The following is a 26,626-nucleotide window of genomic DNA, read 5'->3' as shown; positions in this document are numbered from 1 at the left end:
GGTCATGGCAAACAAATTATGTTTCTTGTACTGTAGGTTGATAGAGAGTGGTGCTGCCGAAGCACCAGTCCAGGATCAGTGTTTGACTGGATACTGGAATAGATTAGATTAGATTCCCTACAGTGTGGAAACAGGCCCTTCGGCCCAACAAGTCCACACCGCCCCTTGAAGCATCCCACCCAGACCCATCCCCCTATAACCCACACACCCCTGAACACTACGGGCAATTTAGCATGGCCAATCCACCTAATCTGCACATCTTTGGACTGTGGGAGGAAACCGGAGCACCCGGAGGAAACCCACGCAGATGCGGGGAGAATGTGCAAACTCCACACAGACAGTCACCCGAGGCAGGAATCGAACCCGGGTCCCTGGTGCTGTGAGACTGCAGTGCTAACCACTGAGCCACCGTGCCGCCCAATGTTTCAAAACTTGGAGATGTAGCCGACTGAGCGAATAATATCAATCAACTACAACCAAACATAGGCCAGCAAAGTGGTCAGGCAATTGACAGATGGAATCTAAGACAAAAGGCTGAGGTGACACATATTTGCAGAAGGGATATACTTTATGTTACAGATCAGTGAATATGGTCAGAGAAACATCAAAGATTAGTATGCTATGCATTTAAGATGGAAAGACATTTTGAGAGAGTTGAAAGCATAAAGAATCGTGTGCTTCATATAGCAAGATGTTCAGTGCAAAAGCAGGGAGGTTTTCGCTGAACATTTATAAATGGTTAGACCAGAGCTGGGTTTTTGCTTTCAGTTTTGGTGTGCAGTGGGAGAAAGTAGAATAACCTGTAAATCTAAGGTGAAATAATTCTGGGGGAAAGCATGGAGACTCAGGACCAGCAATTCCTGCCTTGGGTCTATTTAAATTTTTTAAAAATTTTATTTCAGACACGAGTTGCTGCCAGTCAAATAAAGATAGTGCTGTTTGTGGAAATCTCCTGCCACTGCGTTTCCCAGTCCAGAAGATCCATTGGTCGGCTGTGTGACTGAGAACTGTTCCTCATCCCATCTACATTGCTCAAAATCAGATACCCATCCTCTGCTGTGTGTTAACTGGCTGCACTCTAGCATGCTGAGAGCTGATTGGTCTGTGGCAATGGCAATCAGCAAGGGCAATAAGTTTGAATCAAGGCCTGAAGAAACGAGGAGTGAAACTGAGAGCGAGATCTCAGCCTCAATCAACATTCAAGATCTGCAGGGAAATCTCTGAGCCTGTTGGAACTTGTTTTTCATTTCATTGTATTTTCTTTGCTGTCTGGGCCAGGAAAGGTCAGTCTGTGGCAGGCCAGGAGAGTTTGTTCTTTGGAAGGCCATGCCCTACTTTATGAATAACGACAGCATTGCAAAGTCAATGTAAATGCTGTGATAGGTATCCACACTGTTGTCTGACATTGACTGCTTTCTTCTATTTCTTTTGCTACAGTGCTTTTCGTGCTGTGACTATGGGCTTAAGCCTCAACATATGGCTAAATCTTTGTTTTGTACATCGTTCACATAACACCTTCATAACCAAGGGCTAAATGGGGAGGAGGCTGCAAATGAGCATGATGAATGAAGATCTTCCTACCAGACAAGATCCAAGATTCGAACAAGAAGCATATATTTTCCTTGAGTTAACTTCAACAATAAAATTTACAATCCACATTAAAACCAAGAGGCACCTATAATTAAAACTTGCACACTAGGCAAACAATCACATTAAAACCATAAAGCTGTGTACTGTTATCATGAGCAGAAAGGCCAACTACAAACTACCTGTACAGGATGGTAATTATGGCCGACCAAAAAGCTTCTAGTGAAAATAATTTCCAACTACTGATTATAACTAGAATGCTACTCTTACTAACCCCATGCCCACCCCAACAGGAGGTCTACCAGTGACTAACTTTGTTTTTCTCTACAGGTCCTCGAAACTGGTTTGCTAACATTTCTACAGGTCCGCTAAAACTTTACAAACAATACAAATTTTAAGAAGTGCCAACTTACCTGGCCCCATTCTCCTGTGACCCACCGAGGTGGTGGGCAGCGACCTAAGCTGCAGCGGATCCGGGCTGGGGGCTTACTTTCACTGGAACAATGGGAGGGAGGGAAAGTCTTGCTCAGGTCACTGCTTTTGCATAATACAATTCGATGCTTAAATCCTGGCCCACATTTTGGAGTACACTGCAGAAGAAACAGGAATGAGTGTTAGACTTTCAGGACTCATAGATTTTGACATTTCTGAAGCCTGTAAAGCCTGAAAAAGTAGGCTTTTTCAATGAGTGGTAAGATTTGAACTCCAGAATGGACTGACATCAGTGTTTCGCAAAGAGAGAAAGCAAATTAACGCAGCTTTAAAAAATGCAAAGAATCTTCTTTTAAAGTTCATAAATATTTGGCATAAATATTTATGCAATGGCTACAGTGTTACAGGAATGAAATTTGAACAGTGAAGAGCTTTCAATATTCGCAAACTAGCTGCAGCATGTGACCAAATTTGGTTTTCAAATTATCACTATGCTCTACTGACATAAATGTTGATATTGTGAGAAATTAGGGGAAAGTACTTGATTCTCTTTTAAACTGGAGTATTAGGCTGGTTAAAGATTTGATTGCTTGACTTATCTGAGTCAACTGATTCTCCTAAAATGGTAGGTCATGTCCATGATCCTTGGCTGGGGACAGGGAGCTGGCTGGCCCATTCTCTGACCAATTTCCTGTCAAATGTAAATCCACACGTTGGGACCACTGTCTTTTACTCTTGCATTCTTAACCAGAAATCCAGGTTCCATGGGCCTTCGACAGCTGTGCTGTGAGCATTGGTTGGCTCCTCATGTGATTCCCTCATTCTCTCTCTCTCCCCTGCCTGAGTGAGATCTAGAAAACAATAAGGTACTTGCAGCTCCTGAAACTTACAGCAACTTACTTTTCTATTGTGTATGTATAAATAGAAAGCTGATATACTTTATAACAGGGCCACAGCTACTATTTGCGGAGGTACTGGCACATGGTGGCAATGGCAATAGCAATTCTTTAAAGCAACTTATACTCTTTGGGTGGACATCTCAATGGTCAGAATATTTATTGAAAGTTCAATGAAAACTAAATGTGTGCAAATGCACTATGTAGCAGATGTATGATGTTATGGATTTCAAATATTAAATTCTCACCTGTAGTTAGTTAATCTGAAAGTCAAAGTGAGGGTGTACGCATTCAGGTATTTTCAACTTGACCCCAGTCCAGCCTTGCTGAATAGTAACATACACGTGCTTTATAAGTGAATCATTCATTGCAGTATGCTTTAAGTTGCTGCCAGTGTGCATTTTCAACTGCTTTGTGCTGACCAATTTCTAACACTCATGTGTAAATTCATAGATATTAATGGCTAGCAGGTTTGATTTACTCAAAGTAGCAGGATCCTCACTACAGGCAAGAAATAACATTACTAATATTGTAAAATGATAAAGAGACTGTCAGAAGAAAGGATAAAGCATTCCAAACTAAGTGTATCACCAGAAGTGGCTCAAGATTAGAAAAGTAATAAAAGTACAAAACTAAAGGCTCTTCGCACAATAGAGAGGGATGGCCAAAATTCAGAAAACCTGGATGTAGAAATAGTTTGGGCATAGATGAGAAATATAAAGGCACAAAATCACTTGTGGGCATGGTGTACAGGTTCCCTAACAGTAACCACAGGGTATGATGGAGTACAATGGAAGAAATATGGAGCTAGTCATGAAGTTATCCATAGGAGGTAGTTATAGGAGATTTTAATCAACATATAGATCAGAAAAATTAGGTGGGCATGTTAGCCTAGGGGTGGAATTCATAGAATAGTTTCTTAGAACAGCATGTTCTGAACCAACAAGGAGCAAGCTATAATAGATCTAACATTGTGTAATGCGACAGGATTAATTAATGGCCTTCTAGTTAAGCTGCCACAAAGTAGCAATGACCATAATATGATTGAATTTTACATTCAATGTAGGAAAGAAGAGTGGATCCCAGATTAGTGTTTTAAACTTTAATAAGAGCAATTATGCAGGCATAAAAGCAGAGCTGGCTAAAGTGAGCTAGCAAATTAGCTTAAGGAATAAGTCAAGTGAGTTGCAGAGGCTGATATTAAGGACATATTTCAAAATACACAGAATAGACGCATTCCAAACAAATAATAATTTCCCAGTGGAAGACACACCATTTGTACTTAACTAAAAATTTTAAAGGTAGTATCAAGCTTAAAAAAATGTATAATTATGCAAAGCTGGGTGGCAGGTCAGAAGGTTAGACAGAATATAAAATAAGGAAGGAATGACTAAGTAATTCACAAGAAGGGGAAATTTGGAGTTGGACAGAAAGCTAGCTAGAAATATAAAACATGTTGTGAGTTTCTGCAGGTATTTAAGGAAGAGTTTTAAAAAATGAGCTTAGGGAATTAATGATGGAAACTAAAGAAATAGAAGATGAACTGTAAAGATACTTTGGTATCAATCTTCAGTAAAGATGATGCAAGTAAATTCTAAGACTTTATCAAAAATCAGGAAATGGAAGGGGGAATGAAACACAAAATTTCTAGGAATATTTCGGACTGGATAAAAAAGAAAAGAGAGACTTATAACAAATGCAATTAGGGAGAATCCCAAGGTATTCTAGGAAGAGAATAACCAGGGAAAGAGTATGGCCTATTAGGCAACAAGGAGACAATCTGTACACAAAATTGGAGGGCACTGGTTGATTGTTAAATGACTACTTTATGTCTGTCTATACTCAGGAGAAGGATGGATGCAAGTGTAGAATTTAAGAAGATGGACAGTGAAGTTCTTGAACAGATTGAATCAAGAAGCAAGGATAATTGGAAAGCTTTGGCATAGTTAAAAGTGGACAAACCCCCAGATCCAGATGAGTTGTATCCCAGGCTGTTGTGGGAGATGAAGATTTTAAAATAGTCTTTAGCCACAAGGGAGGTACCAAAGGACCGGAGGACAGCTAATGTGATTCAGCTACACAAGAATGGTGGTAGGGATAGACTAGGGAACTACAGACCAGTGATTCTAATATCAATGGTCGGGACACAATTGGAGAAAATGGTGAAGTAGAAAATTAATCTCTATTTACAGAGGCAAGGTTTGATCAGGGATGCTCAGCATAACTTTGACAGAAGAAGGTCAATGCCTGAGAAATCTGGTAGAATCCTTCAAGGAGGTGACTAAGTCTTTGGATGAAGGTACAGCAGTTGATGTAGTTTATATGGATTTCAACAAGAGCTTTGGTAAGGCCCCACATGGGAACCTGATAAAGAAGGTAAAAGTACATGGGATCCAGGCTAGCTTGGCAAGATGCAGCCAAAATTGGCTTAGTGACTGAAGACTGAGGGTGGTGGCAGAAGGCCGCTTGTGTGATTGGAGCCTGGTGTGCAGTCATGTCTCACAGGGATCAGTGCTAGGTTCCTTATTGTTTTGTGATATTCATAAATGATGTAGATGAGAAGTTGGTGGGGTATGATAAATAAATTTGGAGATTACATAAAGATTGGTTGACAGTGAAGATGAAGCTGTTAGGTTACTGCAGGATAAAGTTTTAGCAAAGATCTGTAGCTCAGGTTGTGGATGAGGTTGTTGACTTGCTCGCTGAGCTGGCTTGTTTTTGTTCAGACATTTCATTACTATGCTAGATGACATCATCAGTGGAGCCTCTGAAGAAGTGATGCTATTCTACTGTACTTGGAATTTACACTATCCGGTCCGTTATGGTGAGTACTGTCATTTCCGGTTTTGATCTGTGTGGGCTTGTATATGGAGTCCAATTCAATATGTTTGTTGACTGAAGTATGGGTGTAGAACTATACCTCTCGGAATTCCCGTGCATGTCTATGTTTGGCTTGGGCTATTATGATTACCTTGTCCCAGTTGAACTGATGGCCTTCGTTGTCTGAATGTACCGATATTAAGAAGAGTTCATCGTGCAGTTTTGCTGCTAGCTGATGTTCGTGTCTTCTGATGGCTGGTTTCCTTCCTGTCTGCACACTGTAATGTTGGTAGCAGTCATTGCATGGTATTTTGTAAACCATGTTGCCACAAACATTACAATGTGCAGACAGGAAGGAAACCAGGCATCAGAATACACGAACAGCAGCTAGCAGCAAAACTGCACGATGAACTCTCCTTAATATCGGTACATTCAGACAACGAAGGCCATCAGTTTAACTGGGACAAGGTAATCATAATAGCCCAAGCCAAACATAGACATGCACGGGAATTCCGAGAGGTATAGTTCTACACACATACTTCAGTCAACAAACATATAGAATTGGACTCCATATACAAGCCCACACAGATCAAAACCAGAAATGACAGTACTCACCATAACGGACCGGATAGTGTAAATTCCAAGTACAGTAGAATAGCATCACTTCTTCAGAGGCTCCACTGATGATGTCATCTAGCATAGTAATGAAATGTCCGAACAAAAAAAAGCCAGCTCAGCGAGCAAGTCAACAAACTCACTACAGCAGGATGTAAACACATTAGTCAAATCAGTGCCGATGTAATTTAACCCTGATATATGTGAGGGGATGCACTTAGGAAGAAGGAAAAGATAAAAGGCTTTTCAATGATTGGCAAGATACCACGAAGCTCAGAAGAATAGAGGGATCTTAGAGTGCTGTCGCCCCTCCCACTCCAAATTTCTCTCTAACCCCAAGATTTCCTCAACCAATGCGCAAGGCAGGCTACACAGCCTTTAGGATTCATGTTCACAGCTTCCCAGGGCAGTATCTATCCCCCTACATATACTGTCTCCTATCACGAGTACATTCTTATTTCTTCTCTTTACTTGAATGGTTTCCTGCGCCACAATATCTGTTTGCTCATCTTTCCTACAATCCACACTTGCCCACACAATTTGCGAGAACTTCCTAACTATTGGAAAACTGCTGAGGCCAAGGGTCTTCAAATGCTATCCCCTACATCCCAAAACCTGATTCACCTCTTGTCCCTAATCAAAGAGTGAATTTGAATTATGTGGTGTGAGGGGTGTTACTGCCGTTTGGAGCTAAGTGTCCAGATAACTTGCCCTATCCCTGACGTGCTGCAATTTCTGCAACTTGGACTCCCCACAAATTTCATAATAGGTCATTGCACCTCAGCAACCACCATCATTGAACTTAATGAACCGCCAATGACATGAGATTTAGGATTTTTCTGTAATACTGGTCCTTGATGCTTGTCTGCACTCTCAAAAATGGAAACAATAGCAACAAGTGACAGCCAAAATGCGATGTAAGACACACATTAGCTGTGAGAGCGTAGTATTTGAACTATAGTGTCCACGTGTCCCATCAGAAGATTCCTTCCTATTCTTTCTCTTTCTCTGCCTCTACATCTTGCTTTCTCCCTCTCTCTCTCTCTTTCTCTCTCTCTCTCCCTCTTCTTCTCACTCTCTCTCCCTCTCCTTCTTTCTCTCTCTCCTGTGTAGGATATCTGGCAAGCAACAAAACACTGACAGAAGCAGAAATATCACAGTAACTTCTTAATTTATACCAGAAATAAAATATACTGTTTATTTTAATTCGTAGCTTATGGTAAGCTTAAAGGTGCGTCAACGTAACAAACCATGATGAGACCTTCAGGAAACGCCATTCAGTTGAATAAACTCTGGCTTAAAATTCGCTGAGTGTGCATTTGCAATAAAACAACATGCTAATATTTAAACAGCAAGATTCACAACTAAATTCAGGAAGGCTGATATATAGGAAGTATTGCCTTGTCGAAAAATATCTTAAAAATAATTTAGTAATCAGCCGGACTCCCATCCTCATAAGAGAAACACATCATGGATCATGACACTGTAATTCATGTGAAACTAGTTATGACTGAAAAGGCTATTAACATGCTTGACTGGAAGATATATTCAATCACATCTGTTTAGGAATTGAGAAATGTAACATCTTTTGAAAATGTACAATGCTTTGTGAAGCTGAAAATTTCTGATCCTTGTTTTGTCCCCTATTGATTGTTAAATGGGATCTCTTCTGCATCAGAAATTGGTCAGACTGACTTATGGATGGAAACCTACCAATGGGACACCTGCTGGGGGAAGAGAGCAATTTATATCCGTGGCCAGCTCTGAAGTCCAGGTCCAGTAGGCTGACTTCCGGCTTCTTCAGCTAGGCAGCTATATATCTACTGTCTTCATTTGAGTACATAGCATATCAGAGGTACCATCCCAGTATATCAGAGGCATGATTCTACTGCATAATTTATTAGAGTAATCACTACTGGATGTATATACTAATATGTAGGACGTCAGAATCATTACTACTGGATATGGCATCATTCTCTCTTTAATATACAGCATATCAGATTCATGATTACTGGATATGACACCATTCTGGAAATCCTATCTGAGTTACTCTGATGTCACCTGAAAGATGTAAAAAGAAGGAAATCCCAATACCCCTCCTTTGCCCAATGAAACCCCTCGCAGAGAGAAAATAGGTCAGAGATCCAATGTTGCTCCCAATTTTTGCTCATACTCCCGTCCTCCTGTCACAGCCAACTACACTGAACGTGGCCCCCACACCCCCCAAACACCAACCGTCCCACCCTCAACCCCAACAAAATGTTCCTCAATAATGCCAGCAGTAGACAAGGAACCAGAGGAAAATTCAATACTCATCTATTGGAAATAGTTTCTGATCTCTATCTTGCTGCTAAACATTTCCCGCTGGGAGTTGACAAGTCACTTTGTTCTCTGGCATTGCTCTGTCAAAATGAAGTCAGCCAAATGTTTGGGCCCAAGTGAAGGGTTTTACTTTATAACCAGTAACCCACATTTTGATAAACACATAAAGAGAAACCCCAACTTGTGTTGTGCCAGTGAAGCAATACACACAAGAAAACACATTATGTTCGCTCAAAACAATTTCTTTGTAAATAGCTGGCAGTTTATAAAGGAAAACACACAATTAATAGCTGCACTTCAAAAGTCTGTAATTGTTATTCTGTCTGCAAGTCATGAAAATAAGGCCCTAATGTTTTGATAATTAATGCAAAATATCAGATGACAGTAAGAATTTTTTTAGCTGTAGAACCTTTACACGTAAATTGTTCTTTACACCGAGCACCCTGCAGAGAATGTTTAGACCCTAATGTAAGCACATGCGAGACTCATTACTCAGCAATAGTATCAAAACTATATTTCTTATTGGTCTTTTTATTTAACATTGACAGGAATTGTTCCTTAAAGTGAAGTAAAATCACAACATGGTTTAACAGTTTAAACATAAATACCTCTGACCAATCGAGTGCAACCCATTGTGGTGGACAGGACTGGTTGTTACAGGGTTCTTTCTCAATAGGCCTGTGTGTTAGACAGTGGCTGTCATCTAGGGTTTCTTCCTCAGAGGGACCAATTTTCCTAATGCACAATACAGTTCGTTTTCGCATTCCACCATCGCAAGTTTTGCTACATTCAGACCAATCTCCAATAAACCATCTGAAAGTCAAAGAAAATAAGGTTAGAATCATACAGCACTGGTGGCAAGTCAGATCATTATGTCACTACCAGCTCTGTGAAAATTAGTCCCACTTCCCTGCTCTTCAATCTTCTATTTGTTCAAATCCCTATGTAAAGTTGCAAATTATTGAACCTGAAAAAATGTTAAAACTGTTCTCTGAAACTACACAATTGAAATTTGGAAACATTCAATTTAAAAAGTTAATATTAGCAGGATTTGAAGAGCCTGCATAAATGTTATTTGCGCTCTTTGACGGCAGAAAGAGCTAACGCTGTTTCACTTGTTTGGGAATCAAGGCAATACTTATGCAAGAACTCTTGGGTAACCAAGTCAAAAATCTTTCCACACTCCAAATGTGTGGCCACTTTTTACAAAGATCACAAATTTCCTATTCTCAGACTTGCTGAGTGCTGTTTAGTAAGTTGTTATTGTAATGATGATCCCAAAGTTGACACCTGATGATAAATTTCACTTGTTTACTTGGCACTGATGCAAGGCTAATTGGTTGATAACTTACTGCATCTACTTTTCAACACTTTTGAACACTGGCACCGTTTTACACTGTTTCCAAGCTCCTCATACTTTCTCAGTGTTTAAGTCTCTAGTGATAAGTATGATTCACAAAGTATTTCTCTTACTACTCTGAAGTAAATAATATCTATATGAATTTAATTTGTTTCAGGCCCCTTTAATTTGTTGGAACTTGCAGCTCATTTACATTGAAGTCATTCATTCCGTTTTGGTTCCTGCCGTTTGAAGGGGCATTTTGTTTATGTGAAGACCTGGAGGAATCAATCAGATGCACTTTCTCAGGTTCAGCTCCATTTGTTTCTTCTGGAGGTCTTGTCAATTCTCTGGCTGCCTTCTTTTGAAATATTCAAGATAATCTTCATGTTACGCTTTATTCTGCTGTTATATTTTCCTACGTGTCTCTCTCTTACCCCTCTGATCACCACTTTTAAAATATTTCTCTAAGTTCCTATGCTGATTTCTGTCAGATCTTTCCTCCATATTATTTATACAGGTTCCCCTTCCTCTTTATTTTGCTTCTGATTTGGGGTCATGCTTGTTTAGTCTAAGCTTGCTGACCTTAGGCATGCATTTATCCTGCATGTTCAGCAGTATGCATATTCCACTTATCTGCAGAAATGTTATGGTACAAACCATGTCAATCAACTTGCTTAAGCAGTTTCCTCACTGCTTTTAGAAAAACCATTTTACAGTTAAATAGCTTGCGTCTAGCCTTTTGTGTTTCTCAATCTCAGATTACAATGAACTTGGTACTCATGTGGTCACAATTCCCTGACGATGGCATTGATCTCTCTTGATGTATGTTACTTACCGTATCATTACAAAGTCAAAATGCGTACTGCTTCTTATAGGTGTCCTCAAATGCTTGGTTTTGAAGACTCATGTAACTCAGACTCTAAATGTTTGGGTGTTTCCAAAGTATTGAAATCACCCAGTAAAATAACTTTCCTGTTTACATGCACACATCTTATCTCTCAATAAGCTGTCTTCCATCTTTTTCTGACCTAGTGATTTTGCATATTTTGTCTTTGACATCAAAGACTTCCGACCAAAGGAATTCATTTTGTAACTTTTCAACTCCCATAGGATCAGTTTCATTAACCTCCCATGAATCTCTGACATACAGGACTGCACTACCCCCTTTCCTGTCTGCTGCATCTTTTCTGACACTGTATATTCATGTACGTTGTATTCATTACAATCCTCAAGGGTGAACCATGTTTCTGATATTCTTATCACATTGTGTTCCTTATGGCTACAACAGCTTCCAGTTCCAGCAGCTCATACACAATGCTTCTGGTATTTATGCACATATATTTTAATTATAGATTTTCTTCTTATCCTGGCCCTGTGTCCATCTGGTCCTGGAATCTGGCTACTGTTTGTCTCTAAGTCTGCATGCCCATACGTGCATATTGGCTACCTTCTACTTTGTGATCAGTCTTGTCTGCGATGAATTTCCTTCCTGCCCTCCCCCCTGACTATCTGGTTTAAATTATTCCCACTAGCTGTCTCTTATGTTCCTTGGAAGTCTCATATTCCTGCTTTATTTAGGTGCAAGTTCTTGTACTAGTCCTAATGTCCTTGGATTATTCTGTTACTTCTAACAGCAGTATTATTTTCACACCAGTTTGATATCACTTTCTTACAGTCCCAAATTCCTAACTGAACCCTTTTCTTTACCAGATACCAAACAGTACCAAAGAATACGATTCTGCATTTGTTCTGTGTGTTCCAAATAACTCCCTATGTGATTTTAAGGCCTGTAAATTATTTCTCCAAATGAATTACCCACGACCTGATCTTCCCCTGTCCACTTCTGTTGGCTCATCTAGCTTCTCTCCAATCTCATTAGCTCCAGTTACAAAAGCTAGTTGAGTATTTACATTCCTGAATAGAAAGCTCCTACACCAGACAGAACTTAGAGCTGAATGTAGGATGTGCAGTCCTCACTGTGAGACATCCCTCTTTTTGAGATATTCAAGTATTTCCAAATTGCAATTAATTGTGATTACATTGTAGTTCTAAAGGAGTAAAACATTCCAGATTGCTTCTTCAGAATGTAACCAGTTAAAATTTGAATGAAATTCTATTAAAAAATATCAACACAACCAAATCTTTGGTTCAGGAAATGGGCTTTGAAAGGAAGTGAGTCGGAGATACAGAGGTTTATAGAAGGAAGCTTGGAGCTTATGGAATAGGCAGCTGAAAGTATGACCACCAATAGAAATAAAAGGCATTTCAGCTCTGTGATTCATATCTCGTTTGTTTGTTTGTTTATTCACTTTTATTCATTCATGGGCTTTGGGTGCCACTGGGTGGGTTAGCATTTATTGCCCATCCCTAGCTGCCCTTGAGAAAGGAGTAATGAGCTACTCTTTTGGAACACTGAAGTCCACATGCTGTAGGTAGATCCATGCTGCTGTTTAGAGAGGGAGTTCCAGGATGTCAATGTTTCCAAAAAAATGTCAATATATTTCAAGGTGGTGTGTGAGAGTCTGGAAATGAGTTTGCATATGGTGGTGGGGTTCCCATGTATCTGCTGCCCTTATTCCTTCTAGATGGTACAGCTCATGGGTTTGGAAGGTGCTGCAAAGAATCTTGGTGAATTTCTGCAGTGCATCTCACAGAAGCTGCACACTGCTGCTGCTATGGAGAGAGCAGATGCTTGTGGATGTGATGACAATCATGTTAGCTGCTTGGTCCTGAATGATGCCAAGATTCTTGAGTGTTCTTGCACTCATCCAGGCAAGTGGGGAGTATTACATCACACTCCTGACTTGCACCATTTCGATCATGGACAAACTTTGGGGAGTTGGAAAGTGAGCTTTTTGCTGCAAGATTCTGATTTTCTGACCTGAGCAAATACTTAGCAGGCATAGGTTCAAATCCCATTACAGCAACTAGTGGAATTTCAGTTAAATTAATAAATCCAGTTACAAAACTATTATCAATTGCCGTAAAGACTCATCTGATTTACTAATGCACTTGAGGGAAAGAAATCTGCTGTCTTTATCTGGTCTGGCTGACTCCTGGCTCATACCAATGTGGTTGACTCTTACCAGCCCTTTGAAATGGCCTAACAAGCCACTTCACTCCAGGCCCATTTGGGTTCAGCAAGAAGCTACAAGAAGCTACCAACATTCATCTTCCACAATTTTTTTAAAAATATTGTTTCAGAGGGAAGCACTGCTGTTGCTTCTAAAGTGGACAAAATTATATAGAAAAGATTTGCAAACTTACTCTGGTGGACATGGCTCAGTGTTGCAAGCCCTCTGAGTTTCTGGAGGCTTACTGTCAGGGTCACAATAACTATTCTGAACAATGGAATTGTCATCTAATCTTTTACAAACTACTTCTTGTTTCTGCACACCTGTAAAATAAAGCAAAGTTTTTTTAAAAAAAAATTCCTTTTAATTGTACCAAGCGCATTTTTTAAATGATCATTTTTACTTGTAATCATATAGTCATTCAGGATGGAAACAGGCCCTTCTACCCAACTTTTCCATGCTGACCAGGTTCCCTAAAAGGAACTACTGCCATTTGCCTGTGTTTGGTCTATATCCCTCTAAACCTTTCCTATCAATGTACCTGTCAAAATGTCTTTTAAATGTCATAATTGTATCCACCTCTACCACTTCCTCTAGCAGCTCGTTCCTTTATGAGCACCCTCCTCTGTATGAAAAAGTTGCCCCTCAGGTCCCTTTTAAATCACATTATGGGAAAAATGGGAAGAAATTGTAGGGCCCGTATTTGCATTATCAACAGCCATAGGTGAGGCAGCAGAAGACTAGAGGGTGCCATTATTTAAGAAAGACTGCAGAAAAGCCAGGAACTACATACCTAATGTCAGTGGTGGGTAATTTGCTGGATGGGATTCTGCGAGACAGGATCTACATGCATGCGGAAGCACATAGACTGATTAGGGACAGTCAGCATGGCTTTGTGTGCGGTAAGTCGTGTCTCACAAATTTGATTGAGTTTTTTGAAAAAGTGACCACGATGATAGATGAAGGGAGAGCAGCAGACATTATCTATGTGGACTATAGCAAGGCTTTTGACAAGGTTCTGTGTGGTAGACCGGTTAGTAAGATTAGATCAAATTGGATCCAGGGAGAAATAGCTAATTAGATACAAAATGGCTTGATAATTGATGACAAAGGGTGATGATAGAGGGTTGGTGTTCAAACTAGAAGCTTGTGACCAGCAGTGTGCCACAAAGGTCAGTGCTAGGTCCACTGTTGTTTGTCATTCATATAAACAATTTGGATGAGAAGGTAGGAGGCATGGTTAGTAAGTTTGTGGATGATACCAAAATTGCTGTTGTATTGGACTACTATGAGTACAACGGGATCTTGAACAACTGGGCCAGTGAGCTAAGGAATGACAGATAAAGATGAATTCAGATAAATTAGAGATGTTGCATTTTGGCAAGGGATATATTGGAATTCTTGGAATACTGCTTTTCATTGGATTTGCAGAAGTATGTTCTGAATCTGTTTAGTTCTGTGTGTATTCAGTTACTAAAAGCATAAAATTATCCAGATTGTTTATCCATGACAAAATACCTTACAAGTGCATTTCTGTACTGTTGTTTAATATATCCCATTATTTTTCAATTGTACTTGTGTTGTGAGGACCCAGTGAAAATGATTGCATTTCTATAATTCACTGAAGAGGACGCAGAGGAGCAGAATTCAAGAAGACATTAAGATATGAATGAAATGGAGAGGTAAAAAATAATTTTGCACTCATTAGAGTCATAGACAGTCATAAAGCATAGAAACAGATCTTTCAGCCCACCATGTCTATGCTGACCAACAAACACCAAAATACACTACTAATCCTGGATGAACACAGTAGGCCCAGCAGCATCTCAGGAGCACAAAAGCTGACGCCTCGGGCCCAGATCCCTCATCAGAGCTCTGATGAGGGGTCTGGGCCCGAGGCGTCAGCTTTTGTGCTCCTGAGATGCTGCTGGGCCTGCTGTGTTCGTCCAGCCTCATATTTTGTTGTCTTGGATTCTCCAGCATCTGCAGTTCCCATTATCACTTACACTACTAATCCTATTTACCTGAATTTGGTCCATAGCCTACTACACTCTGGCATTTTAAGTACACTTCCAGATATCTCTTAAATGTTGTGAGATTATCTGCCTCTACTACCTTCGAAGGCAGCAAATTCCACATTTGTACCACACTGTAGGTGAATATTTTTTCTCAGATTTCCTCTAAACCACTTATTCCTCATCTTGAACGTATGCTCTCAGCTCTTATATACCGTCTGACATGGGGAACAGATTGTCACAATTTACTCTGAGGTTTACAAAACTACTAGAGGTATAGGCAATCAGATCCTCCCTCAGCCTCCTCTGCTTCAAAGAAATCAAACCCAGCCTACCCAGTCTCTCTTCATAACTAAGGTTTTTCATCCCAGGCAACATCTTGCTGAAGCTCCTCTGCACCCTCTCCAGCTCAATCACATCCATCCAATAGTGTACCAAACAAAACTGCACACAGTATTCCATCTGTGGCCTAATCAATGTTTCATGAAGGTGTAACATGACTTCCTTGCTCCTATATTATGTGCCTCAGCTAATGAAGACAAACATCTTGTATGCCTTCTTATCTTTTGGACCAGCCTTCCTTGTGGAGCCTTGTTAAAGGTCTTACTGACGTCTCCTTAAACCGTATCATCTGCACAACCCTCAACAACATGTTTAGTCACCTTTTCAAAAAACTCAATTACATTAGTCAGATGGGATATCCCTCCAACAAATCTGTGCTGACTATCCCTGATCAATTCCCGCCTTTCCAAGCATTGACTAGCCCTGTCCTACAGAAGTTTTTCCCATAATTTCCCTACCAGTCATATTGGGCTAACTCGACCGTCATTACCTGGCCTACTCCTGCTGCCCTTCTTGAACATAGGAACCACTTTCACTCTCCACTGGAGCCCCACCAATCTCCTCCCTTGCCTCCTGGGGCAGCCTAGGACACATGTCATCAGGCCCTAGCGATTTAGGCACCTGTGTGCCAATTAAGACTTCTAATACTTCCTTCTCATCAATCATAACATGTTCTAGAACCTCACTATTCCAATTGAAATCCCCAGCTATTATATCTTTCTCCTCTGTGAATATAGGCTAGAAATATTCGTTTAAGGCCTCACCCGTGTCCACTCGCTCCAAGCACTGGTTGCCCCTATGATATTTAATAGGTCTCTTTCCCTGGTAATCCTCTTACTCTTAATATATTTATAGAAAACCTTTGGAGTTTTCCTTGACCCATCTGCCAAAGACATTTTATGGCCCCTCCTTGCCCTCCTAATATCCCTTTTACACAACCTCCTATACTCTCTGTACTTTTAAAAGCTTCCCGTGTTTTAAATGCACTGCACCTGTCATATGCTTCGGTCCTTTTCTTTACTGAACTCTGACATCCAGAGTTCCCTGGACTTGCTGCCCTTGCTCTTCACTCTTCACACTGGCCCTGAATTGTCATTATACTATTTTTAAAAGACTCCCACATTCCAAATGTAGACTTACCTGTAACTTAGCTGCTCCCATTCTATGTTTGCAAGATCCTGTCTAATGATATTATAGTCAGCCTTCCCCCAATTTAAGCACATAAGCTCGGCATCATCCTTATCCTTTTCCATTTTGACGTTGAAAGTTACAGAGTTGTGGTCTCTATCCTCAAAATGCTTGCCCACTGAAACTTCAACCACTTGACTGGCTTCATTTCCTAGGAATAGGTGTAGCCACTGCCCCATCTCTAGTTGGACAATCTATGTACTGACTTAAGAAGCTCTCCTGGATGTACTTTAAAAATTTCACTCCATCTAACCCTTTCACGCTAAGGCAATCCAGTTAATATCAGCAATGTTGAAATCTAACTAGAACCCTTTTTCTCATACCTTTCTGTGACTTGACTACATTTCTGCAACTCGATCTCTCTCTGACTTTTGTGAAGCCTGTAGTATGATCCCAGCAAAGTAACTGCCCCCTTTTTATTTTTAAGCTCTACTTGGATGGCTTCACTTGAGGACCGTTCTTGGACATCATACCTCAGTACAGCAGTGATAATTTCCTTCATCAATTCTGCAAGCCCCCTTGGCAGAACTTTCTTTTGAAGTATTTTACCAAATTAAACTGGTGAGACCTCGTGCTCAAGTAATAATGCAAAATAGTTCGCCATGAACTGGAGTAAAAGCAGAGGAGTTGGACTAATTGAGTAGGTCTTTGAAAGAGTCAACACGAACACCATGGTGAACTGTTCTCCTGTTATAGTAAGAGTTTCGATGAATGTAGTTGTGGAAAATATTGTGAAGTGCATATTAATCATATTAAAGAATATTCTGTAGTTGAATTGTGACAGCTGATCTGAATCCACCCTGAAAAGGTTATACTGAAGCACAGATACCCTGATGTTTTGCACAAAAATCATACAACTGCATTAAGATCAGCACTTATCGATAATTCTGCAGTATTCATGTGATTCTACCTCCAGCACAGGTGGCTGAGCATTCTGACCAGGGTAGATGATGCCATGCAAATCCCACTTCTGTGTCACCACTCCCAGTGCGAGTAATTGGAACATTAAACTTGTACCGAATTCCCTGGTTTGGTTCTTGTAGAAGCACCTATCATGAAATAAAACAGGTCAGACTTGAGTCTTTCTTCCAAGTTGCATGTGCACATATTGTCATTCATTGTAACTTTTAAGATCAAAATAACTTCATTCATCCTACTACGCTGCCTCGAGATTTTTTTTGTCCTTAGTGACTAATTTTCTAATCAAAGTGAGGGATATTAGTGTCACAGATTGGATACTTTTCTACATTTATCATTTTGTACCAGCATTTAATTTTCTGGTATGAATGAACTAGATTTGCTCAGAATTTTTGGCACACTTGTTAACGTCTGGTCAATTGCATTGTGTTTGCTAACATCAAGTTTAAGAGAAGTGGGTGTTAGGTATTCGCTACATGATGTTACATGTATGATTTTAATTTTGATTTTGAACACGAGGCATATAGGTTTTGGTCTGTATATATAAGGGGAGTGAATGTTTAACTTGTCATGATTGCTGGAGCCATGATGTTTTCAAACCACTATGAGAGAAGGAATTCCTCGGTGAAAATGGGAATTTGTTTGCACTGGGGGAGTTATATGAATGGACAGAGTAAACATTGATGATCATATGCTTCAGTTTAGAAATATATGGAATTTTGTTTCCCTAGAATAAAAATCCACAGCTTAGAATGCTTTTGTGTTCAGTTTGCAGAGTTAGATGTATGAAACTGATTGTGCTGAAGAAAGGAGCTAATGTAGAAATGTTTGAAAATAGGTTACCCCAATGTAAGCACGTTAGTTTGACACTTCTGGACCATCAGTGTTTGGTTAAAACCCTGATGGGATTGTTCAAAGCTGAGAGATCCTAAGCTTGGTTGTGTGATGAATCAAGGAAGAGGCTACCAAATTTTCAAGACTGAGAATTGTAAGAAACAGTTAAGTCAAAACTACAGCTGTGATAAAGAACTGTCTGATGTTCGAATCTAAAAATCATGACGGTGTTTGGATAGATCAAATAGTATTTTTAGTGTTTGTTCTGATAAATTTCAAATCATATGTGAATAGCTTGGTTTATTTTACTTTATGTTCTTCCCCTTTGCATAATAAACTTGTGTTCGCTAAAAACTGCTAAAAAACAAATGAGGAGCGCTGTACACTTGTCTTTCAGTGAAAAACGGCCTCATTAAATGAAAAATAAACAAAATATGATCTACCAAGGCACATTGCAGATTGGGATCTGACTTATCCAGTAGTAACATCAGTTGAGATCATTACAATTCAGGTCTCATCCAGGATTTGACTTCACTAAATTTAAGAAGGATTTCTTTTTAAAACTTTTTTTTCCCCTTTCTAATATAATAGGTACGTGCTGGTTCTGAACAGAGAGTGTCTGCATTGTGGTGAAGTTAATTGAATGGAATTTGAAGATGGCTCTGAATGCAGCTAAGAGTTCTCTGGAAGTAAAAGATACTAACAATGGATTATTTGAAATCTTTGACAAAAGCTAATCAGAAAGAGTTAGCAGATAATTTGATGATGGAAGTAAAAGCAGAATCTCAAAAGAACAAGGTACTTCAAGTGATTATCCAATATTTACAATTGAAAGGAAAGGAGAACTGAAATTGAGATGTCATAGCTGGATATTACATACAGTGAAGTTAATAATTAAAAGCATTGTGGTAGAAGAAAATCAGAAGAAGATGGAACTTGAAGAGAAAGAAAAACAGAGAGTAATGGAAAGCGATATACATTTGAGAAAACATGAAATGGAAAGGGAGAAAAAGACTAACAGTGAAATTAACAGTAACAGTTTTTTAAAAAGAAAATCACAAAATATGATCTATCTTGCCAGATTTCAGTCTGGGATCTGACCTGGGACTGTAACAACTGTTTCTGAGCACAAGTAAGGTAGGGAGGACCTAGGAGACCAGGTATAGTATGAGAGGAGTAGGATTGAGCAAATTATTAAGCTTCTGCCACAAAGATACGTGCCTTGATTTATATCTCATCAAATGGTTTGGAATCTATTAACACAAGATGCCCACTACTGGAGCAGATAGGGAACAGTTAGTCCAGGTTTTGTTTTATGTTGGCGGTACATGGGTCTTTCTATTCATTCTTGAGATGTGGGTGTCACTGTCAAGGCCAGCTTTTACTGCTCATAAACCAAAAGAACTGCAGATGCTGTAACTCAGGAATAAAAACAAAGTTGCTGGGAAAGCTCAGCAGGTCTGGCAGCATCAGTGAAGGAAAAAAATGGAGTTAATGTTTCAGATCTGGTGACCCATCCTCAGAGCTCTGAGCTCTGCGGAAGGGTCACCAAACCCGAAATGTTAACTCTGTTCTTTCCCTTCACAGATGCTGCCAGACCTGCTGAGCTTTTCCAGCAACTTTGTTTTTATAGCCCATTCTTTGTTTCTCTGGAAAATGTGGTGGTAAGCTGCTTTCTTGAGCTACTGCAGTGTTTGGGGTACAGGAACACTGAGTGTGCTGTTAGAGAATTCCAGGACTTTGACTCAGTGATAATGAAAAGACAACAGCATAGTTCCAAGTCAGGATACTGAGTATAAGATTAATGTATAAGATTGAGGGGCATGGACGGTGTGGAGAGACAGCAGGATCAATGACAAGTAGACTTGATTTTAAGGTGAACATCAGGAGATTTAGAGAGGATTTGAGGAAATGTATTTTAATCCAGAGGGTGGTTCCAATCAGTGTTTAGGAAGGTAGGAGAGGTGGAAAATCCCACAGTCTTTAAAAAGTAGGAGACAACAAGAATCGCAGATGCTGGAAGCCTGAGTCAATACAGTGTGAACTGGAGGAACACCGTAGGTCAGGCAGCATCAGAGAAGCAGGAAAGTCGACATTTTGGGTTGGGAGGCTCCATCAGGGATGCTTTGTCCTGATGAAGGGTCCTAACCCAAAACGTCAATGTTCCTGCTTCTCTGATGCTGCTTGGCCTCTTGTGTTCCTCCAGCTCACACTGTATCAACCTTTAAAAACTACATGAATGGTGTTCCTATATATCTGTTGGGCTCGTCCTTCTAGTGGGAAAAGTCATGGTTTAAATTGCAGTCACTTGGGTACTGGTGAATTACCGCAGCGTATCTTGTAGATGGCACACACTGCTGCCACTGAGGAGGGATGCTGAAAGAAGTGAATAGTGAAGGTGGTGGATGGGATGTGAAGATGGTAGGATGCTTTGAGCTGAATGGTGTCAAGCCTCACTCATCCGGGCAAGATGGGAATATTCCATCACACTCCTGACTTGTGCCTTGGAGATACTGCACAGGTACTGGGGAGATAGCAGGTGAGTTACTCACTGCAGAATTCACAGTCTCTGACCTACTTTTATTGTCCCAGGATTTGTATAGTTAATCCAATATAGATTTTGGTCAATGGTAAACCTGAAAGCATTGATTGTGGCATTTCAGCACTGGTCAAGGGAAAATGGTTAGATTCTCTTTAGAACATAGAACATAGAACATAGAAAAGTACAGCACAGTACAGGCCCTTCGGCCCACAATGTTGTGCCGCGGTATAATCCTTATCCAAAAATAACCTAACCTACATTCCCCTCAATTCACTGCTGTCCATGTGCATATCCAGCAGTCGCTTAAATGTCGCTAATGACTCCGCTTCCACGACTACCATTGGTAAACTATTCCATGCACTCACAACTCTCTGGGTGAAGAACCTCCCTCTGACTTCCTCTCTATACCTTCCTCCTAACACCTTAAAACTATGACCCCTCGTGGCAGTCAATCCTGCCCTGGGGAAAAGTCTCTGGCTAGCGACTCTATCTATGCCTCTCATTACTTAGAGAAGTGCATCATATGGCAATTGAGTTGCATAAATGTTACAAATCAACTGAATACTGGAATGTGCTGCATATAGTGACAGACAGCTTCAGGATTTAAGGCGTCACAAATAGAGTTCCAAGTTTAAACCAAGTTCTAAAGATCATTTGCCGTGCAGCGGATTGTCGTAAAATGGTTGATTGTTGTATTGTTAATTGCTATCATAGAAAAAAGGCAAACCATTTGTGTTGTGGAAAGTCCTCAACTAACCTATTGCCACAGGCGTGGATGGAAGAATGGCTGGCTAACAGGAAACACAGATCAAGTACAAATGGCTCTTAGAATAACAGAATTCCTGCAGTGTGGAAACAGGCTTTTTGGCCCAACAAGTCTACACTGCCCCTTCGAAGAGCACCCCGCTCAGATCCATCCCCATACCCTTTACCCTGTAACCCTGCATTTCCCATGGCTAATCCACCTAATTTACACACCCTAGACAATATCGGCAATTAAGCACGGCCAATTCACCTAAACCGTACATCTTTGGACTGTGGGAGGAAACTGGAGCACCGGGAGGAAACGCACGCAGACATGGGGAGAATGTGTAAACTTCACACAGACAGCGGCCCAAGGGTGGAATCAGACCCAGATCCCTGGTGCTGTGAGGCAGCAGTGCTAGCCACTGAGCCACTGTTCTTCAGGTCTGATGGCTGGCTGGTGGGTGCCACAGAATCAGTGCAGGGAGCCCAGCTGTTTACAATTTATATAAGTGACTTGGATGAAGGTTATCCCACAGCTGGAGTACCGCGTGCAGTTCTGTTAGACACATTTTAGAAAGAATGTGATTGCACTGGGTAGGGTGCACAGGATATTCAACAAGATGTTGCCTGAGTTTCAGCATTTTCTCTATGAAGAGAGGCTGGATAGATAATGTTTGAAGGAAAGTGAGAGAGGCAGAAGGCATGAAACTGTTAGGCCGGTTGGCCTGACCTCAGCCATTGGTAGACTTTAGGGTTGATTATTGAGGATGAGATTGTGCAGCACTCGGAAGTACATGGTACAATAGGGCTGAGTCAGCACGGCTTCATCAGGGAGGGGTCATGCCTGAAATCAGTCAGAATTCTTTGAGGAGGCAATTTAGACAAAGGAGAGCCAATGGACATGACCTATTTGGCTTCCAGAAGGCCCCTGTCAAGGTGCCACAGAAGAGACTGCTAAATGAGATAGAAGCCCATAGTGTTAAGACCAAGGTACTGGCACAGACAGAGAATTGACTGGTTGGCAGAAAGCAGAAAGTAGAGAAAAAAGATATCTTTTCAGGATGGCTAGTGGATTTCTGCCGCATTCGGTGTTGGGACCTCAACTTATACATTAATGATATGAGAGCACTATTGCTAAGTTTGCAGGTCACACAAAAATAGGTGGAAGGACAGGCAGTGTTTTGGAAGGGGGGAGGCTGCTGAAGGACTTGACAGTCTAAGAGAGTGGGCAAAGAATTGGCAGATGAAATTCAATGGGGGGAAATGTGAGGCTATGCACTTTACCAGGAAGAATAGGGGCATAGACTGTTTCCGAAATGTGGAAAGGCTTTGGAAATCGGAAACATAAAAGGACTTAAGAGTTCTAGTTTAGTTGGCAGTTAGGATGGCAAATGCAATGTCTGCAAATTGTTTCAAGAGGACTAGAATACAAGGGCAGGGATGTACCACTGAGGCTATATAAGGCTCTAGTCAGACCACATTTGGAATATTATGGAATATTTGGAATACCACATCCTGGAATATTAGGAGCAGTTTTTGGCCCCATATCTAAGGAAGGATGTGTTGCTGTTGGAACGGGCCCAGAGCTGAAGAGCTTGTCATTATGAGGAGCGGTTGAGAGCTTGATGGAGCTTAGAAGGGTGAGCTGGGGGAATCAAACTGAAACATACAGGATACTGTGAGGCCTGAGGAGATTGGACATGGAGAAGATGTTTCCACTAGTAGGAGAAACTAGGAGCAAAGACAGTCTCAGAGTGAAGGGATGGCCATTTAGAACTGAGATGACAAGGAATTTTTTCAGGTAGAGGGTGGTCAATCTGTGGAACTCATTGCTGCAGAAGGCTTTGGAGGCCAAGTCATTGAGTGTATTTATGGCAGAGATAGATAGTTTTGTAATTTGTAAAGGGATCAAGGATTATGGGGGGAAAGCTGGAAAATGGGGTTGAGAAACTTATCGGCCATGATTGAATGGCACAGCAGACTTGATGGACTGAATAGCCTAATTCTGCTCCCATAACTTATGACCTTATAGTTCAGAGTTGAGAAGATTGAGGGAGAACCTGATTAGAATATTTAGATTCTAAGGGACGTTGACAGGGTGAATGGAAAGTGACTGTTCCCCTTATTTAAAGGGTCTTTAACAAGACAGCATCCTTTCATGGTAAATGGCAAGAGGTTTACAGTTGATTTGAAGAAAACGTTTTTCACCTAAATGGTTGCAGAAATCTGGAATGCACTGCCTGGGAGGGCAGCAGAGTGGGAAGCCTCACAACCTTTACAAACACATGGATCAGCACTTGAAATGTCATGTGCTGGATGTGGGATTCATGCAGTTGCATAGAACATAGAACATTACAGCACAGTACAGGCCCTTCGGCCCTCGATATTGTGCCAACCTGTCATACCGATCTCAAGCCCATCTAACCTACACTATTCCATGTACGTCCATATGCTTATCCAATGACGATTTAAATGTACCTAAAGTTGGCGAATCTACTACCGTTGCAGGCAAAGCGTTCCATTCTCTTACTACTCTCTGAGTAAAGAAACTACCTCTGACATCTGTCCTATATCTTTCACCCCTCAATTTAAAGCTATGCCCCCTCATGCTCGCCGTCACCATCCTAGGAAAAAGGATCTCCCTATCCACCCTATCTAACCCTCTGATTATTTTATATGTTTCAATTCAGTCACCTCTCAACCTTCTTCCCTCTAATGAAAACAGCCTCAAGTCCCTCAGCCTTTCCTCGTAAGACCTTCCCTCCATACCAGGCAACATCCTAGTAAATCTCCTCTGCACCCTTTCCAAAGGCTTCCACATCCTTCTTATAATGCGGTGACCAGAACTGTACACAATACTCCAAGTGCGGCCGCACCAGAGTTTAGTACAGCTTGGTTCCGGAACTCGATCCCTCTATTAATAAAAGCTAAAACACTGTATGCCTTCTTAACAGCCCTGTCAACCTGGGTGGCAACTTTCAAGGATCTGTGTACATGGACACCGAGATCTCTCTGCTCATCTACACTACTAAGAATCTTACCATTAGCCCTGTACTTTGCCTTCTGGTTACTCCTACCAAAGTGCATCACCTCACACTTGTCTGCATTAAACTCAATTTGCCACTTCTCAGCCCAGATCTGCAGCTTATCTATCACTCTCTGCAACCTACAGCATCCTTCATCACTATCCACAACTCCACCGACCTTAGTGTCGTCTGCAAATTTACTAACCCATCCTTCTACGCCCTCATCCAGGTCATTTATAAAAATGACAAACAGCAGTGGACCCAACACCGACCCTTGCGGTACACCACTAGTAACTGCTCTCCAGGATGAACATTTCCCATCAACTACCACCCTCTGTCTTCTTTCAGCAAGCTAATTTCTGATCCAAACTGCTATATCTCCCACAATTCCATTCCTCCGCATTTTGTACAAGAGCCTATTGTGGGGAACCTTATCGAACACCTTGCTGAAATCCATATACGCCACATCAACCGGTTTACTCTCATCTACCTGTTTGGACACCTTCTCAAAGAACTCAATAAGGTTTGTGAGGCACGACCTTCCGTTCACTAAACCGTGCTGACTATCCCTAATCAATTTATTCTTTTCTAGATGATTACAAATCCTATCTCTTATAACCTTTTCCAACACTTTACCAACAACTGAGGTAAGGCTCACTGGTCTATAATTACCAAGGTTGTATCTACTCCCCTTCTTGAACAGGGGAACCAGTTAGGCTGGTGCAGACTAGATGGGCTGAAGGGCATCTTCTGTGTTGCATGACTCTATGAGTTTATGACTATGAAATGACAAAAGGTATGGTAGCCAATTTGTTCATGACACATATGGATTAAAAATGCTACTTCAGCAATACAAAAGGGGTTCATTGTAAGGGTAGTTAGATAGCAGAAACACAGTGGATGGGGTTAAATACAGCAAACAATGCAAAAGTCTGGTGGTAGCTGGCTAGTAATTACAATGGCCTGGAAATTGAATCATGTCCAAATTGGGGTGCAATCTTGAAGCAACATCTGATAAAACACAGTTAATGAGCCTCACAGCAGGGTTATTGTCAGCACCGATTGTCTATTGTCTCTTGGCTACAGCAAATTAGTCCCACAGTCTCACAGCATTGTATCAATAAGCTGCGGGTGGCACTCATCGCCCCAAGGCAGCTCGTGGGTAGAAGGTGGTTCAGTTAGTTTGGCTGCCACAGATAATATTTAAAAGCCCCAAAAGAATTTAAGGTGGAGATGAGGTACTAATGCTGGCTGGCCGAGTCTACAGTTGCTTATAGACCTGATGGGAGGGTAAATCCAAAATGCTGTGACTCCACACTAGTGGCTGTGAATTTGGAAAACTACTACTGTTATTTTAATGGAAAAATTAGAGATAGAGGAATTTCACACACACTTGTTGACCTATTTATTACTAATATTGCACTAAGTAATTTCATCTGGAAAGAATTTAGCCTTTCTTCCTGCTAAAGGTTAAATGAAGTTTCACAGGTGTGCTCGTACTGCTGACATCTATGAAAAACCATGGTCAAAGCTAACTGGGAGGAAAAGACTAGAGTTTCTAGCAGCTTTAAAGTTAAAATCTAACTTAGTGCTGAGTTCTACCTTGAGTTCCAATAATCATTAAATGATTAAGATTCCAGCTTTCAAGAAATAGATATGCTTTTTTTGGACAGAGAGGATGAACACAGAAATGGGGCCAGTTACAAAATACTTTCCCCAGGTCTACCTATGGAAATAAAATTAGATTTTCAGTTTAAGTAATGTTTCTATTCATTATACATCTTCTTTACTGATGCAGCTTTTTGGTGTCAGAAAGAGTAAATGTCACCAACACAACCTTCCTGCATCCTTTGTCTGTGGATATGCATCAACCTCACCACATCATGATTGCACATCATTGATTAATTTAAAATACATGTCTCCACT

At 40.8% G+C, this 26,626-nt stretch overlaps 1 protein-coding gene across 1 annotated transcript in view; it reads right to left on the bottom strand.

Annotated features, from left to right (window-relative positions):
• adamts6 (ADAM metallopeptidase with thrombospondin type 1 motif, 6) overlaps positions 1-26,626 on the bottom strand; it is a 324,888-nt gene that overhangs the window by 12,096 nt on the left and 286,166 nt on the right. Inside the window, exons 20-23 of the mRNA XM_048554806.2 lie at positions 17,544-17,682; positions 13,282-13,411; positions 9,281-9,485; positions 2,001-2,177 (exon numbers count right to left, since the gene is read on the bottom strand). Of these exons, the coding sequence (XP_048410763.1) occupies positions 2,001-2,177; positions 9,281-9,485; positions 13,282-13,411; positions 17,544-17,682 (651 nt within the window). The remainder of the gene's footprint in view (positions 1-2,000; positions 2,178-9,280; positions 9,486-13,281; positions 13,412-17,543; positions 17,683-26,626) is intronic.

Source organism: Stegostoma tigrinum, chromosome 1 (genome assembly GCF_030684315.1).
Source record: "Stegostoma tigrinum isolate sSteTig4 chromosome 1, sSteTig4.hap1, whole genome shotgun sequence".
NCBI classification, from domain to species: Eukaryota; Metazoa; Chordata; class Chondrichthyes; order Orectolobiformes; family Stegostomatidae; genus Stegostoma; species Stegostoma tigrinum.
Note: the sequence above shows the minus strand (reverse complement) of the source record. Positions and strands in the feature narration are given on the sequence as shown.